The following is a 21,224-nucleotide window of genomic DNA, read 5'->3' on the forward strand; positions in this document are numbered from 1 at the left end:
AAGTAGGAGGAAGGGTCATTCACCAGCTCTTGTTACTACTATCAGAGCAGGGACTGAAGACACAATATTATATTTCCTCATTCTACAGGGCTGCCATGTCCCCAAAATATAAGAAACAACACAAGTACCTTGGAGTGTTCAATGCACACAGTCATCTTTACAACAACCCTGTAAGGTTTTGTTAACTCCATTCTGCAACATAGCAGGCTTGAAGCTAAATAAATAGACACATTGTTGAGGCCCCTTGCGAATCCATGGCAGAGATGTGATTCAAGCCAGGGACTTTCTGGCTCATACCTCTAAGCCACTATGCTACATCAGACGTCACATCTATAGCCCCCAAACAAAGAGTGTAGGACAGGCCATGTAATCTATTCTTGTGGCTAGAAGACAGAATAAATATATAGCAACAGCTTCTTGATTGCACTGCCAGAGTGTTAAAGTGCTCCATGTGCCCCCCCCTTTTTAAGGACTTCTGTATCAACCCTATTATCACCATAACAGCCTGAATATTTCACAGCTGCTAGTGGATATGGACTCACAACACCCATGTGATGAAATGGAATACTAGCACCCCTTCATTTAACTCATTAGGCAGGCACTGAATAAACTTTCCAACATCACACCTTCTATTTACGCAAGCATAAACACAAATAAGTGACTTTTAGGAATGCAAAAAATGTATTTCCATATATTTAGCTAGTATTTTAACATCTACTTGCTCAAGACCTCAGATAATTGGGTATGTTTATCCACAGTGCAGAGAGAAGTTATTAAATCAACTGAGAAAGATGCAACAGAAAAGCATCCTTAATGTTCAGCATGAAAGTCCAACATCCTTCCAGGGCACATCAGCAAATGGAAGCACAGTTTTGTATAGCGAATTATAGGCTAATAAATATATTGTCATTTCTGGAATTGCCTAAGGGTCTATTTTTTGTAACTTTGGCATTACATTAGCTACCTTTCGGTCCAGATAACATAGCCCAATAATTTGTTTTGTGTCCCTTCAGAATCCTTGGTGTGGATACCATCTGGTCATGGCAACTTGCTGTTACTTAGCACACCAATAGCTGCCTGCTATTTTCACGCACCAGTCTCTGCTTTCAGGCTTCCCATAGGCATTTGATTGGCCACCATGAGAACAGGCTGCTGGACTAGATGGGTCTTTGGTCTGATCCAACAGGGCTCTACTTATGCAAGAATTAGACAAGAAAATATCAGGTGTGTTTTCAAAAATGAGGTGTAAAGCAAAGATATAAGAGTCTTGTCCCAAGTAGCAGAATGTGAACATTCTGTCAATATTCTTGTATTGATTTACAAAGCCCTGAACAACTTGGATCCAGGATATCTCAGGGATCACCTGAACCCTTACAGCCCAGCTCAGACACTGAGATCATCTGCAGGAGCATCTCTGGTCAATCATTCTCCAAGCTGATGGGGCTCATTTGAAAATAACAAGAAACTGAGCCTTTTGTGTTACCACCCCAGTCCTGTGGAACACTCTGCTAATAGAGGTTCAGCAGGCACCTTCCGTGCCATCTTTTAAACACCTGCTCAAAACTTTTCTATTCCACCAAGCCTATGCCAGCAGTTTAGAGTACACCCCCGACAACAGTCTATTGATTATTGTTTTTATTATTATTACTTTAAATTTCTTTTTAGTATTTATTATTTTATTGTCTGTTTTTATGCTTTTATATTGTTGCAAACCACTGTGATGTATTTTTTTTATGATACAGCAGTTTAAAAACATTTTTTTTAAAAATAAATAAAATAAATAAACACAATGATTTCTGCTTGCACAATATTCCCCTCTTCTCCTCACATGCACAGGGGGAGAAGTCCTGTTGCACAAGTAGAAATCTTTATGATTCATTGACAAGATGAATTACCTGAATACCACCCATTAACTTTCCTGCAGTGATCTTAACTGATTTTTTTCAATACTCTCTTAAACCATTATTTGGCGGGTTTCCTGCAAATGTCGTAGTTACAGTCTCTCAGCCTAATCTACTCCAAAGGGTTGTTTGTGAGGATAAAATGGAGAAGGGGGAAACCTCCTTGAAGGAAAGGTGGAGTATAAATGTAATAATAAGATAAACGCATAAAATGGACTGCAGTCCATAGAAACGAATTTCTTAGTCATTAAGGTACCACAAGATTCTTTGTTGCTTTAGTTTCAGGAGTGAGAATTATGAACCCCAAAATCTGTCATCAGAAAACATAATGAACAAAGGGAAGAAAGGTGAACACTGAAAGCTGCCATTTAGACACCTAGAAGCTGTCATGGGGCGGGGGGGCAGTCCAGTAAGGGATGCCTTTTTGTTGTCCAGAATGAGACTGAGCAAGCCATCTAGGAATGGTGCATGGGAGAGGAGGCATAGTCCATTTTCAGTGCTCTGCTCCCTGCCTGTTTCATCATCATCACTAGTGCCACTCTATGAATAGCCACAGGACAATACAAGCAGCAAGTCCCTCCTGTATTTATTTTCTGTATCAACCTCCTGCAATTGATTTTGAATTATTAATAAGCACTTTGTTCAACGCTTCATCTAGTAAACTAAGCACTGAGTCCTGCAGCTAAGGAGGCCTTTAATGCAATGACAACTGAGACAGAGGTCACTTGGTAGTGACAAAATATCTAGGTAAAACTGTGGGCAAATTAAGGTTTCTGTGCAGTGGCAAATAATTTGCAGGCTCTGCAGCCTATAACCCCATAAAACCACTGCTGCAGCCCCACATGATGCAAGTGGGCAGGGCCGGCCCAATACATTTTGGCACCTGAGACAGATGCCAAAATAGCATCCCCCTCTCCACCAGGGAGGAAGGGGTGAGGGAAAATCTACATCAGGAGCAAGGTGGAAAGAAAGATCTACATTTGGATCTGCTGTCCTGGTGGATCCTGCAGCCTGAGGTGGGCGCCTCACCTTGCCTCATGGGTGGGCCGGCCCTGCAAGCGGGACTATTCTGCTGTTGGTAATAATTGCAAGGGAAAGAAGGGGAATTTACCAGCCATCTCGTCTATTACTTCACACAGAATCTTTGCTAAGCTCCCATGGAACTCTAGAGCTCTGCAGAGTACAGTTTAGAACCACTGTCTGATATCTGTACTCATGTTAACGTTCAATTGCAATTTTCTTAAACTAAGAGTCACACTTCTCATAAATACCTGTCACATTCTCAAAAGACTACACACAATTTTGCAGGACTGCTGCTGGCATTTCCTAATGAGGTATTTTATGAAGATCTTGGAGTTGAGGGGATTTTATTAAACTCAGTGTTCTTTAATTTTAATTATGTGTTTATTGTCTGTTCTATACTCCTGTTGTAAGTCACTATAAAACCATTTTGGGTATATGGTGATGAATCAATATGGATAATAATAATATGTGCATACAAGTCAGTGTGTCACTCCCAACTCTTTTGGTGTACACCAGAATGCCCTGTATGGCCAAGTGATCAAAGCTTGACCAGGCTCACAATGCTTTGTCGAATGCATTGCTTGATCACCTTGGGTGATGTGAGAATCCTGAGGGAAGAGTAACAAGAGGGTAACATCTCCAGATCTCAGGTGCCTTTAGAAAGCATTGCTTCCTTAACCTTCAGAGCTCCTATAATCCTGGTGCCGTCCTCCCACAGCCTAGAATGAATAAATCTTGTCACGCACAATCTATTTGTATTTTAATTCAATAAAGATAATAATAATAATCTACCAAGTAAATGAAAACGGGACCGGGGAGAGGAGGGAGGACCATAGCTCAGTGGTAGAACATCTGCTTTGCATGCGGAAGATTCCAGTTTCAAACCCCAGAACATCAGGGCAGGAGTGGGAATGTCCCTTGTTTGAAACCATGGAGAGTCCTGGACAATACTGAGCTAGAAAGACAAAAGGTCTGGCTCAGTAAATGGCAGCTTCCTAAGTTCATCTGATGGCCTATCAAAAGGGCATTTATATATATATAATAATATGCCTCCAACTAGCTAGCTAACAAAACATTGGAGCTCATAAATTCCAAGGTCATAACAACCAACTGCATACACAACAGCTGACTGCGCAACTAAAATTCAGCTGAAATCCCTCATACTTGCAGAACCTGACCCCTAGACAATAGATTTTTTCTTCTGACGATCTGGTTAGACAAGATACATTTTTCTTAATACCCTGTTTGTCCTGCTTTCTACTAAGCAAAGAAAGACAGTCCTTAGCAGACTTCGGTTAATCCGGCAGCATCAGAAAGTAAGTTGCTCAATCTATGGTAGCTAGCTGAGTGGCTCATACAAAATAAATTATATCAGGAATCACAGAAGACACAGGGGGATGAAACCAATGTGCTACTCACGTGACTTGACTGCCTATTTGTCTTTCTGTCCCTACTTCAGATGAATCACTACTAGCTACTGTAAAATGCTAGCATCCTCCCCAACTCCAGAAAAGAATAAACTATAAACAATGATGCCTTAGGGCTATGAATAGCAATCTCTTTGAAAAAATATTAGGAGTGTCCCACCAACAGAAAGCAAGCAAGTTGGCAATTATGGCTCCCATTCTCACTCTCTTGTACCTCTCTATCATCATAGGATAGAAAAAACGTGTGGGAGGACACTGCTTGAGCTTACCTGGCCATCCAGGTAAACAGGGGGAAAGGCTGTCTGCCTACCCAATGACAGGGCTGATATCAACAGAGATGCAGGAGCAAGGAGGCAACAAGATGAAGTAGGCAGCAAAGTTTGGCTTGGTTGCCCTGGCAACCACAACATGCTGCTACAGCAAGAATAGGGAGTCTTGTGAGGGAGGAGGAGTTGGAAAGACTTGCTCATGACAAGTAAAGCCGCCTATAAAATGGGCTGCCAAGTCAGTAGCTAGGAAGAATTTCACCTAAGGCAGGTAGTAACAGCAAGAGGTGGCATCCCAGAAAGGGCCTGACTATGCCAACCATTAACACCAAGCCAGCTTATAAAACAAATTCTGACAACGAAGAATCTGTTCGTCTAAGGGACCTCCTGCCATCTAGAACGCTATCGCTTGCAAGCCCATTCTCTTTTACACATTTGAAAGGATGTGAGTTATTTTGAAGTTACACAATATCTAATTAAGGACCATAATCCATTAAACTGCTAATAACAGCAAACATTTCTGTCTTAAGCTGGTCTGGGAACTCATACAGTTTAAAGAGTTCATTTTAACTCCATAATAAGTACACTTCCAGAGAGTCTGAAGCTCAGCTAATACTGTGGTGGCAACCGTCAACACTCCAGCCATACCACAGGCAAAATGGTGGCAATATTAATGTAAAACAAATGGTTTTTATTTTTAAAAATGCTCTCAAGGAAGGTGTACAGGAAAGTGTTATGGTCCTGCTTGGCAAATCCACATGGAATGGAAGAATGGAGGAAAACACTGGCTTGAACAGAAGAAGAGACTGCAGAATCAGGCCAGCGGCCCATCCTTCTTAGAGTGGCCCACAAGCAGCCTGTGGGAAGCAGCAGCACTCTCTCCTTCTGCAGTTTCCAGCAACTAGTGTTCAGAAACGCATTGCTTGCAATAGTGGGGTTAAAGCATAGTCACAATCACTGATCATATCCTGACTGTTATTTATGCCATGTCACTTCCCAAATACCAGTGAGTTCCAGAAGTAGCTGGTTCAGGAATGCACAGGGTTACTTTTAGAACAGAGGGCCTCGGAAACCTGCTGCAATCACAAACCTCTGACCCCTATAACCCTCCAGTGTTGCTCCAACACCTTTCAGAGCAAACAGAAACACTCCGCGCAATGGCAGTTTCGTGACTCACTGTAAAAAACCAACAAAGAATATTACTTCCCCACATCGTAAAGTTAATTCTCACTTTCCAACACACAAAGCTGGATCTGGCATGCTATACTGTCGCAAAATTTATTAATGTAAGAGTCTGAATTATAAGAACTTACCATATAAATCCTTTGCACTCATTTTGGCAGCTCCATCTGCTTTCCCCATGCTACCACTGCAAAAGGAGAAAGCAACTGTTAAGAACAAGTCAGGGTTTACGATGAGAGCAGCTTAAGAGCAAGTGTAGTAAATGGACTAACAGAGTCCTGAACAATGTTCAGTCCAGTTCCCCAACCCATTTCTACATAAGAACAGGAACAGACCTTATATACTTAACTGATTCTCCCTCCCCGTGTTCACTAATTCACTAATCTGAGAGTTCCAATGATTATCTGAATGTGGGATCTCTCCTAACTCTGGATATTGAAACACTTTCATCTTGTAGGTTCAGTATTCAGGGTAAGGCGTAAAGGAGATGCTATGTTACAATAATACTCCTGTTGTAAGTCCACTTCATCGGATGCATAAATGAACATGCATGTCATAGGAAATGACAGCTCCACAGTACCACCACCCACCCTCTGAAAAGGTGTCATCTGCATATAGCCTTAGAGCACTTTTCTTGGAAAATGGGAGCCTTGTATACTGTAAAACAGAAAGCAAATGAGGGTGGGGGGAGGGGGACAGGCCTATAAGGCTCTGTCACATCTCATTTTCTCTCTCTTTTACTAAAATTTGGGTGGGGGGTGAAGGTTGCTTAATCTTTAGGTTTCTTACTTTGCAGAGCCTGGGTGGCTGCTTGTTGATCCTTTGTGGCTCATCTTGCTTTCAGGGCATTCACCTGTAACAGATAGGAATGGTTTAGTTGAGACTGAGGAACTACAGGCATTTACATTTCATTTACTTATTTGCTTGATGAGAGAGAGAGAGAGAGAGAGAGAGAGAGAGAGAGAGAGAGAGAGGAGCGCTGAAGGGAAAATGTATCTTTATCAGTGCATTCTGTCTTGAGAATCTGATGAGGAGCAACAGATTTGCTATAGGGGAGTAATATATTCAGGGCTTTTCCCCCAGCTGGAGCTCCCCAGAGCTCAGCTCCGGCACCTCTCAGGCGGGCTCCATTGCCATTCTAAGAGAACAATGGAGAAGTTAATAGTGTTCCGATACCTCTTTTTCTAGGAAAAATAGCACTGAATATATTGTCTACTTGTATGTGTGTACAGAAATCAAATTTTAGAAAGTTGTCATGAGTTTCCAGTTATCTGTCCTTCCAAACGGAAGCTACACTCACTAATTTCTGCTTCCGGAACGTCTCCCTCTCCCACACTGTATTCCAGCCTCAGTTATAGAAATATTCTTAAAAAGTGACAGCAACTTTGTTAGAGGTAAATAAGGTGGCTAAGAAAAAGAGTTCATGTTCAAATGTATTATGTTTTTCATTTATCATTATTGGAACTGCAGCTCAGTGACAGAGCAGACACTTTACATGCAAAAGGTCTCAGGTTCAATCCCCAGCCTCTTGTTGTAGGGCTAGGACAGACCTCTGTCTGGAATCCTGGAGAGCTGCTGCCAGTCAGTGACGACAGTATTGAGCTAGATGGAGCAATGATCTCACTCAGTATAAAGCAGCTTCCTTTGTTCCTACTTTACAGCCATATATCACAGTGATCCAATGACATGACTAGCCCAGGTATTTCAGCTCTGAGGGCAAGAATTCCATAATCGTAATTTTACGGAGTGCAGGCAGCACAGTTTGGCACACCGCAAATTGTTGATTGAAATGGCACATGGATTTTAATTATAGACAGTGTATGCATATTAGCTATGACTGCCCACTTAATGGTGCAATTTTGATGAAGCTTTCCCTCAGTGTAAACAAGTTGGGCACAATGGAAGTCAAGTTTTCAAAGGCTTGCTACAACAGTGTCCAAAATCAATCGTGCATGGGAATGGCAGGATATTGGTACACATCTTCTTCCAATTTCTAGTACAGCTGTTCCAGTTGTTTTGTAAAATGATATTTTATTATTCAAAAGCATGTGATCTTTGAACTCATTGTTATGGCCTATTTATTTTCCATTCACACTGGTTTGTTTGCTGGGTGTTTATACATCTTCCTGTTAATCATTCCTCCCTTCCACACTTCTGAATGCATTTCCATGTCACCTTTCTAACCACAAAAATTTGAGATTGGATTTGTTGCGCTGGTGCTTAGTCCCCACATATCTTTCCTGGTATGTGTTTGAATCCCTCCTGTTTAGGGAAGTTTTGAATGTGTGACATTTTAATGTATTTTTAATCTTTGCTGGAAGCTGTCCAGAGTGGCTGGGGAAACCCAGCCAGATGGGCAGGGTATAAATAAATTATTATTATTATTATTATTATTATTATTATTATTATTATTATTATTCTACTACAGTCATACCTTGGGTTACAGATGCTTCAGGTTGCAATGTTTTCAGGTTGTGCATCGCATCGAACAAGTACCAGAATGGGTTACTTCCGGGTTTCGGCGCATGCGCATGCGCAGAAGCACTAAATTGCCCTTTGCGCATGCGCAGAAGCCCTGAATTGTGATTCACGTGTGTGCAGACGCGGCGCTGCACATTGCGAACGTGCCTCCCGTACGGATCGCGTTCGCAACCCAAGCATCCACTGTACTACAAAATACTGTCGGTCTGGAGTTGATATTGCTTTGTTTACAATAATTTGAAACTGGCCTCTATGGAATTAAAGTGGACTTTCTCAAAAATATTATTTTTAGTATAAATGGTGATAGTGAAACTAAAGCTGAATGGTGTCTTTGAAGAAAAAACACAAAGGAGTTTAGCAACACCAAATTACAGGCTACTATTTTTAAAGTTACATTTTAAGCAAATATTTTTAGTGGCAGACATTTAAACTAACAATGCCATCTATAAATACATAGTAACAAATTTATTTAAAGGCAATACATTCATTCTGATACACCTCACATCAGTCCCAAGACTTGAATTGACTTCAGAGAAACCAACAATGAATGAGTAGGAGGCTAAATTACAGACGAAACAATGGTTATTTCTGAGGTGTCATAAACATAGTAGGCAGGATTCACCTAATGAGTCCCATAAGTGCAATTCTGTGCAATGAATTCTACTTGTGTAAGGGGTCTTCTTCCCTCCTCTCCCTGCACATGTCCTGCAATATTGGGATTGGGAAAGTGCCGATTATTCTGTCTGGCAAGTTGAAATCCCAAGTGTGACGTCGAATTTCTCCCAATATGATAAATGCAGCACTGCCCATAGTCCTCCTGCTATCTTCTCTGCCTATGGGTTTATTCCCATTTCATATTGCTGCAAAATCTGTTTGACCAGAGATGACAGTGGTAAAAAAGAAATTAATGTATGCAGCAGGGTGAAAAGGATTTGAGTGACTGTCATACCCACCTTCAAGCTTCTCCAACCTAAATAGACCAAAAAAGGACACAGGGGCCCACTCTATAATTTATGCTAGAACCAGATGTTAAACTACCTGACACCTGTGAGACAATGCCATGCTATTCTTAGAAGCTTGTTAATGAATTCAGATTGGAGAAAATAGACTGGGGGGGGGACACTAGGAAAATACATTTTTAAAGCTAGAAAGATCAAATAAGATTTCTAACCTGAGCAGATGCATGTTTTCTAAAGGTAACCAGGTTACAAAACAAAGCAATACCACAGATATATTACACAAAGGAAATGATACTGACTCCAGTAAAGAGGTACAGCCTCCTTTCTTGCTATTTGCAAAATGTTTATCCCATCATATAGTCTGCAAAACCATCATAGGAACAATAGCTTGTAAAAAAATGAATGTTTGTCTTGCTATTACTATGACATTATTTGGAAATAATAAATAAAGTACCTCTCACTAATTTCAATAAAGCTTTAAGGGTTAAGATAGCAAGCATGACAGTCTATAGAACAGCTAAACATATATACCCAAGAGGCAAGTGGGGATACACAGACACAGACACAGACACAGACACACACACACACACACACACACACCTGTTCCAGGTTAGTGCTGAGAAAATGGTAGTGTCAGTTGATTTGAATCAACTGATCAAATGATCTGAATTTTCTCCCAATTTCTCTCTCCCTCCCCATCTTTTGTTAAATCAGGTGTTTGTTGTGCCTCACAGCAACTCTGTGGGAGGAAAACAGGCTGAGAGCTAGCCAAAACCATGGAAATTTTTGAGTAGCAATTTCCAAATACATAACAAGGAAATAATATGAATTTATTAGGATTCAACAACCAGTGTTTCAGCTTACCTAATTGCTGTGCCATGCTGGCTCTTCAAAATGAGATTATTATTATTATTATTATTAGACATTCAGTGCCCTCATCTGCATGCAAAATATGGCTTAGCACAAGTGAGTAAACATGTGGGCTTTCAAAACGGAGGTTGTGGCTGATCCCCACAGACTTTATGCTGCTGCACTGCATGGAAATCATGTTACTTGAACCAGGCTCACGTGTAAGCTCTCACAGAGAAACAACAAGCCATGACACACTATTTTCAGATGATGTGCTAAACCAAACCATAGCTTAGTACAGAGCAGCAACATGATGACCAGGGAAAAGCAAAGCAGCTGCAATTTCTCCAGGAGTCCACACGTTGGCTTATTTGTGCTAAGTCATAATTTAGTCTAGCATTACTTGTGAACTGGGCCAGTGTTGGACCAAACTTAATGCATTTTCAGAATACAGAATTGGCATGTTGATATATTTGGAGGCTATGCTTTTTTCAACCAGTATAAAGCAACATCTATCCATGTTAATACTGTATTATACTATTAATACTGCTAAAAATACCCCGAAATATATGTGTGTTTATGTAACTAATGCTTACCACCACTATAATTACCCAAATTTATGACATATAGGCAAGGTGTAGGCAGAGGGACAAGGTGTAATCTAGGATCTGTCACTGTTGCTGGCACTGAGTTCATCTCCCACACCAAGCTCATTGTATTTGTTTAGGTGGTTTAAGCCTTCCAGTTTGCTGCATCATAAAGTGCCAGCACTGAGTTCCCTTTCGTTTCCTTTTGCTCAAGGCACCTCCGTCTCCTGGAATCTCTCATTGTCTGCTTTATGGGTGTGATCAGTTTCTTCATGTTTCAGAAGGTGAGCGTGAATGCTTCAAATCTAAAGTACACTGAGTAACCTGATGAGTATATGATAATTCGGATCCCTCTCTTACCATCTTCACCTGTAGTTATACTTCCAACATTTGGCACTTTATACTTTAGAGAAAAGGAGTAAGAGGAGACATGATAGAGCTGTACAAAATTATGCATGTGGTGAAGAAAATCTATAGAGTTAAATATTCCTCCCTCTCAAAATCAGCTTGGGGACATTCAATGAAGCTGAACATAGGGAGATTCAAGACAGACAAAAGACATCTTCATGCTATGCATATCACTTCTTTGCTTTCCCTGTGCCTTCAACCACTCCCAACCCCCCAAACTCCTATTCAATAAGCTGTCATCTATGCATGAGCAGTGGTCATCTCCCATGTACACACCTTAACTGATGTAAAGTTCTGGAGAACTCGGAAACTTGCACATTATTTTGTACCATTTTATCAGGACAAGTATAAGTTACTTGTTGTTTACTGTTGTAACGATTGTTTTCTCAAAATTTATCTTATGTACCATGACAATAAATAAAAACAGCATTAAAAACAAACAAACTGGAACTATAGTTAAAGTCCATAGAAAAGAACAGCTGCTCTCCTATTCAGTTTCTTCCATGACCACTCATTAAAAGAAAACCACCCCATGGAAGGCAACTTCCACAGAAACATACAAAATCTACCTCACATGGCAATCCAATGCTTCTCTTTGACTGGGAAAAGAGAAAAGAAGAACTTGAGCAACATGCATACAGGTGCTGCTCCGAAATCAACAACTGATTCAATGATGCAGCAGAAGAAGAGTGTGTTACTTCTGGTTTCATCCTTTGCTGTTCGAGAAGGCTTTTGCAGAGAAACTCTCAGCTCCTCTGAGGCTTTCCTACATGTTTGATGCTTTAGATAAGAATGTGAGAGTAGCAAAAGCCTAATAATACAAGGCTGTCACTGGACACTTTAGCCATTAGATAACACATGACACTGTCTTTTCAATTTAAGAGGATAACAAAGCTCCCTCTGTTTGGTTTCCAGTTCCTAACATTTCTCAGAGTTAATTCAGAGCAGGAGGGAAGTACTTGGATAGCCATTTAAAGTGGGAAGCAGCATATTAATTTACCAGCTTAACTGGTACCACATGGATCTAACCTGTATTCCAGGGGTGGGGACCCCATGGCCACCCAAATGTTGTTGGACTACAACTCCCAACATCCCTGAATACTGTCCATGCTGGCTGGGCCTAATAGGCATTGAAATCCAACAACATTTGGAGGGCCACAGGTTCCCCACCCCTCTGTAATACCTCACTCCAGCTACAATGGCAATTAAGGGAATAGCCCAGCTTTCCCAATCCTGACACCTGAGGCTAGACTCCTGCTTTCTGCCCCACCTAAAAAAATAGGTGCACTGCAACATAGACATGGTAATGCTGCAACTCCAGGAATGAAATCCATCAGCTAAAAACCACAGACTTTTTTTTCTCCTTCGTGAGGAACAGAGGAACGCAAAAGTTCACTAATCTGTAAGAAGAGTGGTATTCATAATTCAGCAGCATGCCAAGAGCATTTATGGAGCCTGGGCCAACAAACAGGAACCTGGACGTCAGACAGGAAAAGAAGGGTGGACCCCGCTGCAAAACTTGAAGCCAGCACACCTTGTTCTTGAACATGAATTTTTCACATTGCAGACATTCAGAAGAAGACAAACATGACGCTAAAAATAATGCAGCCTGATCAGTTGAGAGACACCGGATACCTGCAGCCAACACCCCCATGTTCAACTAAATCTAATATGCAGGTCAGAATATGGCTGATAATGCTAGACAAAACGCTTAGCAAAAAGGAAGGCATTATATCGGTATCCATATGAAGAGAAAAATAAGATAAACAACTATTTCAGATTCAGGACCTCGTCATGCTATCGGTGAGCTTTCTCTCTAGAGCCACTAACTGCAGTATTTGGAAACCAGAAATAAATCATTATCAGTTGCACTTTTGGATCAGACCAAGCACCTTATTTGCAAGCACCCTATTTGCAACACTAGTCAGTCAAGTGCAAGGACATGAAGGCAACAAGCCCTTTTCTCTATAAAGGTCATCCAGCTGATTGAGTACCAAATCCGGGCCTAAACCCAAAGTGGGATGGATCCAGATAATCAGTCTCATCCAGGAATGTCTGTAGTTGTTCCACTATGATCCACTCCACCACCTTCCTCAAAAAGGGAGCATTTACGACTGAGCAATAGTTATTATAAGTTGGAGTAGGAGTAGCATTGTTTTAATTTATTCCTTGCATTTCACCCCAAGGTATCAGGGTGAGTTACAACAATTTAAAATGCAAGCTTAAAAACCTACAATTGCCTCCAAAAATAGTTTAAACATGCAATCACAAAAAATAGGGTGGTTCCTAAAATATTGCTATTACACTCCGTTGGGCCCAGGGCTGGTTTTCTCAGGAGTAGACACACTACCACCTCCTTAAGGTGGCAGGCAGCATCCCCTCCTGTAAGGAAGCATTCACCACTCCCTGGACCCCCTGCCAATCCCCCCTAACCCTGCTTGATTTCACTAGTTATGATGGGCAGGGATTGAGAGGTCACATATTTAGGACATATCCTGCAAGCACCCTGTCCCCAATATCAGGCATTGTAAAGTGCATCTGACCCCACAAAGCTGGAGGAGATGTTGCATTTAGGTACCTCAGCTGGAACCGGAACCATAACAGTGGCATCTGAATCACTGTGGAGTTAAGCAACTTTGGTCTCAAAATGATGACCCAGGTGACTGATGACTGATGAAGCAAATGCAATCCTGTACATGTCTACTAAAATGTGAGACCCAAGCGGGTATAGGATTTCAACCTTAATGAGTTCAAAATCCAAAACTAAAACACTGACAACCACAAGAGTGAGGGAAGCTCTAGACATGCCAATAGCTGCAGCCATAGTTTATATGGAATTTTTAGAGTAGTTGGAAGAAATTGGGAAGTTCATTACATATTGTATTTGTTACAGGCTAATCCCAAACCAAGAGCACAGCCACAATTTTTGGGTCAAAATGTGAGTTTAAAACAAACAAACAAATAAAACATTTACCTGAGCATGCCTGGGTAAATTTACCTCCCCAAACAAATAATATGCACAAAACATAGCTACTGCTTGTGGTTTGTTTGGAAACAATTCATGAGCTGAGGAGAACCAGGTAACATGACAAGCCAGGCTGTGCCTGGTTTCCTCTGCCACTGGCGGAGAAAGGGGTGTGTGGTGAATGCAGCCCCCCTCGGGTGTCATCAGTGAGGGAGGGGTGACATTCCGCGCTTCCCCCCATGGATGCTCACCGTGGGCAGCTACCCCCCCCCCGTGTACACACTCTGGGTGCCAGAGCAGCTAGCTCCGCCTCTGTCATCTGCACTGCATCAGGAGTGGAGGAAAAGTACCACAAAAGCTTTTGAGCAGCATACACATAAAACCATAGATTGTTTTAAACCAGGGGTCAGCAAACTTTTTCAGCAGGGGGGCGGTCCACTGTCCCTCAGTCCTTGGGGGGGGGGCGCGGACTATATTTTGAAAAAGAAAAAAAAGAACGAATTCCTATGTCCCACAAATAATCCAGAGATGCATTTTAAATAAAAGGACACATTCTACTCATGTAAAAACACGCTGATTCTTGGATTGTTTGCAGGCCGGATTTAGAAGGCGATTGGGCCGGATCCAGCCCCTGGCCTTGGTTTGCCTACCCATGTTTTAAACTATGGTTAATGTGACATGTGAACTAAGCCTATGTCAATAAAACCCAACAGAAATAAACAGGGTTTTCAGAAACTGGACAGTTTTCAGCATCAAAAACATTCATACTAGTAGCCAAAGGGGGAAAAATGTGAACGATTGATGGAACAAAAATACCCGCCAGTCACTCAGCATGAATGAGTGTATAAATAAACCAGAAGAAAATATAAAAATAGGCAGTATCTAGAAATCTGCTGGAGGAAAATTGTTCCAAAAGAAGAGGGATTAGGGTTTCTCACACTCTGTTTCTCAGTTCAGCAGACCAAAGAAGGAGGTTGTCCATACTTGCAGATATTTTTGGAAGTCTGAGCAAAAAGTAAACAAATGGGCTTCATATAAAAGCTGGCTGTCATTTTCTGGGATGAAAAAGACTCTGTAGAAGAAGAAATGCCATACTGAAATGGTGTGCAGCATGAGTCATTTACTTTTGGTTTGAAAAAGAAAAGAAGAGAAACAACTTCACTTTCCTCAGCATGCCTGGGAATAACGCAGCAGCAGTTTGGAAAAGATTTCATAATGTTTTCCTCTTGCCCAAAGCTGTTCAAGGTTTGGCTGTGGAGCTTTTCGTTACCTCCCTCTAAAACTGTGACTAGTGAAATCTTTCGCTTTTTTTGACATACACAAACCTATTGCAAGGAACACAGCAAAGAACTTTAGGAAATGATATGCATTTTGGATGCAGGCAGAGCTCAAAGGTTGCAAGGTGGGAGAAAGGAATAGGATGAAAAGCTGCAAGTCTTCTTGGTGCAATTTCTTTGGCCATATGTCCTGCTTTTTTCCTCTTCACCACTATTGCCACATGCACCTCAAATCCCCTATTACAGAAGCAATTTTAAGAATATACTGCATTTATGTCATTGCATCTATGTGCCCACTCACCAGTCATACTCATTTGTCTAATTCACAATGAAATTCCTACACAGATAACATATGTGATAATCCTGCAGATCTGAAATGTGCTGCTGCATGTAAATGCGTCTTAATACCAGTAAATCAAACATGACGACAGCAGCCGTGTAGCACAGTCCGAAGTATTTCATCAGAAATAAGTCCTGCTGAGCCTTGATTATTGATTAAAGCTCTATACTGTATAAGGCATTAATAATATAATTGCTTTATTAACAGCTCTGCAACAGATAACAAAGCTCTGAGGCAGTGTTTCTGCTAGGGCAGGGGAAGAGAGAGAAAATCTGGAGGCAGAGTTGAACTTTAGGGGACAATGCAGAGTTAATTTATTCTGCCTGAATGCAATGTAAGTGCAATTAAATGCAGGCATGGGAAAACTTCGCCCTTCTCAGTTTTGCTGAACTATTAATCCCAGCCCCAACTAGCATGGCGAACGGACAGGAATGATGGCAGTTGTCGTTCAGCAACATGTGAAGAGCCAAATGTCCCCTGGATTTGGCCTAATCCCATAATAAGTGTACTCGGAATTGAAGCCTCAGTTTTCTTAATGCCATTCAGTATTGCAGCAATGGAATCATAATATGATTTAGAAGACATATGAAGGTAGCCCCGTTTAGAGAAGTTTTTAATGTTTGATGTTTCATTGTGTTCTTAATATCCTGTGTGGAAGCAGCCCAGAGTGGCTGGGGAGGCCTGGCCAGATGGGCGGGGTATAAGTAATAAAATTATTATCATCATTATTATTATTTGCTTGTTTCCCACATATAAAGTATCCTTCTAATGTTCCATGTTCATAAGTCTGTTTATTTGAGCTCCTGTCCATTTTTCCTCTTGAACCGCTTCAGGATCCAACAATGAAGGGGACAAGCAATGAAGTTGTGACAGATGAAAGGGTTAGTGGTACAGTCGTAACTTGGAAGTTGAACGGAATCTATTCCGGAAGTCTGTTCCACTTCCAAAACGCAGCTTCTGATTGGCTGCAGGAAGCTCCTGCAGCCAATCAAAAGCACAGAAGCCCTGTCGGATGCTCGGCTTCCAACAAAACGTTAGAATACTGGAACAGTCATTTCTGGGTTTCAATTGTTTAGGAGCCAAAACGTCCGAGTTCCAGGGCGTTCAACAACCAAGGTACGATTGTAATGGCAATGGTGAGGGGGGATTATGATCTTTCATTTAAAAGAAAGGGGATCAAATACCACTTTCTTGCAGGAAGTGTTTTGCCTGGGAACATAAACAGCAGCAGACCAATCCCATCTCTCTTCCCAAACCTATTTGTATCATTAGAAACTTCTGGATTAGCTGTTGTGTATTGCACATTGCCAACTAAAAGGTTTGGGATCTTTAAAACACATCTGAAGCACATTCTTTCACTTAAAGAATTCTGGGCACTGTGGTTCACCCCTCATTGAGTTACAATTCCCAGCATCTCTTAACTAACTACAGCGCCCAGAATTCTTTAAGGGGAAAAATGTGCTTTGAATATACTGTACTTTAGCTGTATATTGTGTATGCAGATTAACAGCACCTCAGGTCTAAGTTACACATATCTGCTGGAGCCCAGGTCTTGCTCAGTAGAGTCAGGAAGCTATCTGGGCTGCAATACTCACATTAGGAAAGGAAAGGACAAACAGAACATTTATAAGGCAAAATATACGCCAAGCGAGTAACCGCTGTAAAGATGAGTGAAAGAAAGAGACCTAAAGAAGGCTCAGTGTGGATGCTGTGTTGTTGTTGTTGTTTTTTAAAGCAAATGAAAATTTGAAGCAAATAGAGGCTTGCTGTGAGATGTGGAAATGCAATAAAACGAGCGTGAGCAGTACAGAAGATTCCTATACCATACATGTTCCCTCTGTTTCGGGGGCATATTGCTAGTTATTTAACAAATGTAGACAGGTCAGTAAATTCCTCTGCCTAATGCTTTTCAAGCAATACTAAGCTTCCCAAGCTTTATGTAATATTTAATATACAACATTTAAGTAGTCACACCTCTCACTGCATTATAGTATCTGATATACTATAGTTATTTTTGTGGATTAAAAATAATGGCTCCGATGAATGGAAGGGAGGTAAGTGTTCTCTTTTAGTGGTAGTCACTTCACCGTGCTAATTAACTCTATATGCATTAATTAAAACATATATACATGCATACACACAATCTGGCTTTCAAGTTTCGCTCCACCTATTATTAACTATGATGCAACTGCTAAGAGTTTGCCATTGGCAGAGATGCCTTGTGGACATGAATGAACTCAGCTTTTGGTTGTCATCCCTAATTTGTTATCTGATTCCTGAAATTACATGTAAAGCTTCTAATAGAGACTGTAGCTACAAGGTAATTGAATTTAAGTTTGCATCTCTTAGTACAGTCCAGACACCAGGACTAAATAAAATAGACCACACTGAATTTTCAGATCAAAAACATTATAAGAAAGACGGGATGGAGTGGCACTCCAATGACTCTAAGAACAAGCAACAAACACTAAAAAAACCCCAACAAGATTAAATTATAGGAAATAAATGGGGGGGGGAGCCGTATGATCTTAAAGAGAGCATCAAAGGGAAGGGCTGGATGGATTTATGCTCCAACTGCTCTATCAGAACTCTTTAAATAATCTTCCTGCTCCTTAGAAACAGAACTTGCATAAGAGTAAGAAGCACATGACCAAGGCTGTCTATTTGTTTCAACATTCCTTCCCCAAAGCACTGGAACAAGAGATTTGGCTAAAACATCTCATCCAGTTACAAGCTTGATCTGTCAGTCACACAAACCCACTGCACACCTGTAGAATCTCTGCAGAAGAGGGAGGCAAGATTGTGAGTGTCTATGGCATGCTCTTGGTTCCCCAACCACAATCTTCTTGAGGGTTCAGAATGCAATGTCTGACTCCAGCTACAGTGATAGAGGAAACCTTTTTCCCCACTGCTGTGCACACAGAGCAAGAGAGGAGTACCAAAAACCGAAGGCAATGTGAGTAGCAAGCCAACTCCTCACCTCCCTCTTATCATTGTGAATGCAGCAATTACTTTTTGCAGAAACACACCCATACATCATTGTTCATGGGGTTTGAGACTTCCAGCTCAACACAGGGGTGGCTACTTTCCTATCCTGCCAGTCTTTCATTTTTAGCTCTTGCTCACATCCTCTGTGTATATATACATGTTTGGATATTTGCTAACAATCCATACTCAGTTGTAACTTGGCACATGCTATGTCCACTGGGGAGTGGCACTTTAACAAAACAAACAGGCGCTGCTTTGGCTAGGCTGGTGGCAGGACTGGCACACAGGCGTTCTGTGTTTGAAGTTCTAGACCGCAGACCGGGTAGCGGCTTTGACAGTTCCAGACACAGTTTTGCACCCAGTAGCATCAAGTTTCTCAAGGAAATCCTCTCGAGAGCACCAAAGGAGCAGGCAGCAGGGACCAAGACCTTGTGATGAAGATGAAAGAACTGTAGGAAGTTTTTTTAAGGGAAAACTGACAGGAAGTGATATAACCATATCCTGTCCAAGTATGTACTCAATGGTTAACTCTCTGGTGCTGTGATATGGAGCCTGTTGTATTACCAGAACAGGCCGATATTTTTTGTATTGCATTGCTAGATGGTGCTAAAAACATTTCATTAGGTTTGTGGGTGTGGCAAGCTTCCCAAACAGAGCCTGAGCCCCAAAAGGAGAGAACTGCCTTTCTAGAGGGGTCAGCCATGTTAGCCTTTTGCAGAAAAACAAACAAAACATTGTGGCACCTTAAAGGACTAGCACATTTATTATAGCATGAGCTTTCACGAACTACTGTCCCCTTTGTCAGATATATGAATCACTTTCCTGAGCTTTAGGTATATACACATTTCATGGGGAGTGGGAAATTTTGGACAGAGAAACCAGAAGGAAATGAAACACTGAAAGGAATATATTGTATGGTACTCATATGACCTTGAACACAGCCCTTGATCTCCACCCACCCTGCCACACACATTTCATGAAAGTCAATGGGATTTCAGTGCCTTAATTGTCCCTGCTTGTCGCAGATTGTGGGAAGAGAGGGGGTGAAAGCAGATACGTATTGCTATAGTTCTAGGGCAGGAGACTCGGTTCCTGCATGATGGCAAATATTCAATGTGCTGTTGATGAATCAAGTCCTGTGTGTAAAGCAGGAGGCAGAAACCTTCCATGACAGCACACAGCGAAGGAGGCACACCCTTCTCATAACCCCAAGTCACGACTGGCTCCACCATTCCCTAAAGCAGCATGAACTTCTTTCCTGAACACCAGGAAATGTAGCTGCTTCAAACTCTAAGCAAACCAAGTTCAGGCTTTTATCTTTGCATTTATTCCCTGGAGAACCATGGCAGTTCACAAAACCCAGCCTAGTAGGTGTGGTGGAGGAATAAGAAGGGGGGGAAAGATGGGTAATTCCATCTCCTTAGGAGCAAAAGTTTACCTTGGTGTACCAAGTAGCAACCATGCAACACTTTATATTCAGTTCAAGAAACCAAAAATGAATTTATTACGGATCAAGCATCCTAGAGAGATTGATGGAACACCTTTACAGCACAAAATTTAAGTCCATACTTGATTCTCAGTTGTTCACTTCCAACATGCCAGTCTGTGCCCACCAAAGTACCTGTATCCTAAGAGTAGACCTTAAGATTAGAAGCAAAGGCTTGAAGCTATCCCCATCCTTCTTTTACCCTCTCTTTCTGGGGTGGGCAAGAGAATCTGTTTATTCCTTAGAACCTTCCATTGCCAGACTTTCTTGTACCCCAACACACAAACAAACACCTCTTTTTCCAATTGCTAGATTGAAAAAATAGATTGAAACCAAAACCTTTCAGCTCATAGTCAAAAGGCTACCTTAAAGCATGGCCCACTTTTTAAAAAATGGCCTTGTTACATTAATTGAGTCAAGTAACACCTCACTGCAGTAAAGCTGGAACAAAAAAATGCCTTCTGAGGGAGGTCTTTTATTCCAGGGTGTCAGGGGTCAGCAAACTTTTTCAGAAGGGGGCCAGTCCACTGTCCCTCAGACCTTGTGGGGGGCCGGACTATATTTTGAAAAAAATATATGAACGAATTCCTATGTCCCACAAATAACCCAGAGATGCATTTTAAATAAAAGGACACATTCCACTCATGTAAAAACACACTGATTTCTGGACTGTCCACAGGTCAGATGTAGAAGGCGATTGGGCCGCATCTGGCCCCCAGGCCTTAAGTTTGCCTACTCATGTACTACAGTGTGCAACACACTGTCACACTGATCATGGTGGGGCAATGCAAATGTGAAACAAGAACATTCTTCCTCCAGGGAGCTCAAACTGCAGGAATCCTCCAAATTCTGGAATATGTTCAGAGCATTGTCCATCACAGCAGAAAATGCTGGTGCAGGTATACCCTTTACATCATGCTATTTCAGCCTTCTCCAACCTGATATCCTCCAGATGTTTTTGACTACAACTCCCATCAGTCTCAGCCAGTACATGACAGCTCAGACTAAAAGCAACTAGAATTCAAAACATCTAGAGGATGTCAGGTTTAAGGCGGCTACACTACTCACAGTAAGTTAAAACCCAC

The 21,224-nt window shown here is 41.5% G+C and overlaps 1 protein-coding gene across 2 annotated transcripts in view; it reads right to left on the reverse strand.

Moving 5' to 3' along the window:
• Positions 1–21,224, reverse strand: part of EPS8L2 (EPS8 signaling adaptor L2) — an 86,418-nt gene that overhangs the window by 52,776 nt on the left and 12,418 nt on the right. The window contains exons 1-3 of one of the 2 annotated variants that reach the window (XM_081921157.1): positions 11,653–11,841; positions 6,589–6,652; positions 5,931–5,986 (exon numbers count right to left, since the gene is read on the reverse strand). In XM_081921157.1, the coding sequence (XP_081777283.1) occupies positions 5,931–5,986; positions 6,589–6,632 (100 nt within the window). In that variant the 5' untranslated portion in view covers positions 6,633–6,652; positions 11,653–11,841. Of the gene's footprint in view, positions 1–5,930; positions 5,987–6,588; positions 6,653–11,652; positions 11,842–21,224 lie in introns of those variants that run through there. The other variant, XM_081921156.1, reaches the window with a different exon arrangement.

Source organism: Podarcis melisellensis (genome assembly GCF_964234715.1).
Source record: "Podarcis melisellensis genome assembly, chromosome: 1".
In the NCBI taxonomy this organism is placed as follows: Eukaryota; Metazoa; Chordata; class Lepidosauria; order Squamata; family Lacertidae; genus Podarcis; species Podarcis melisellensis.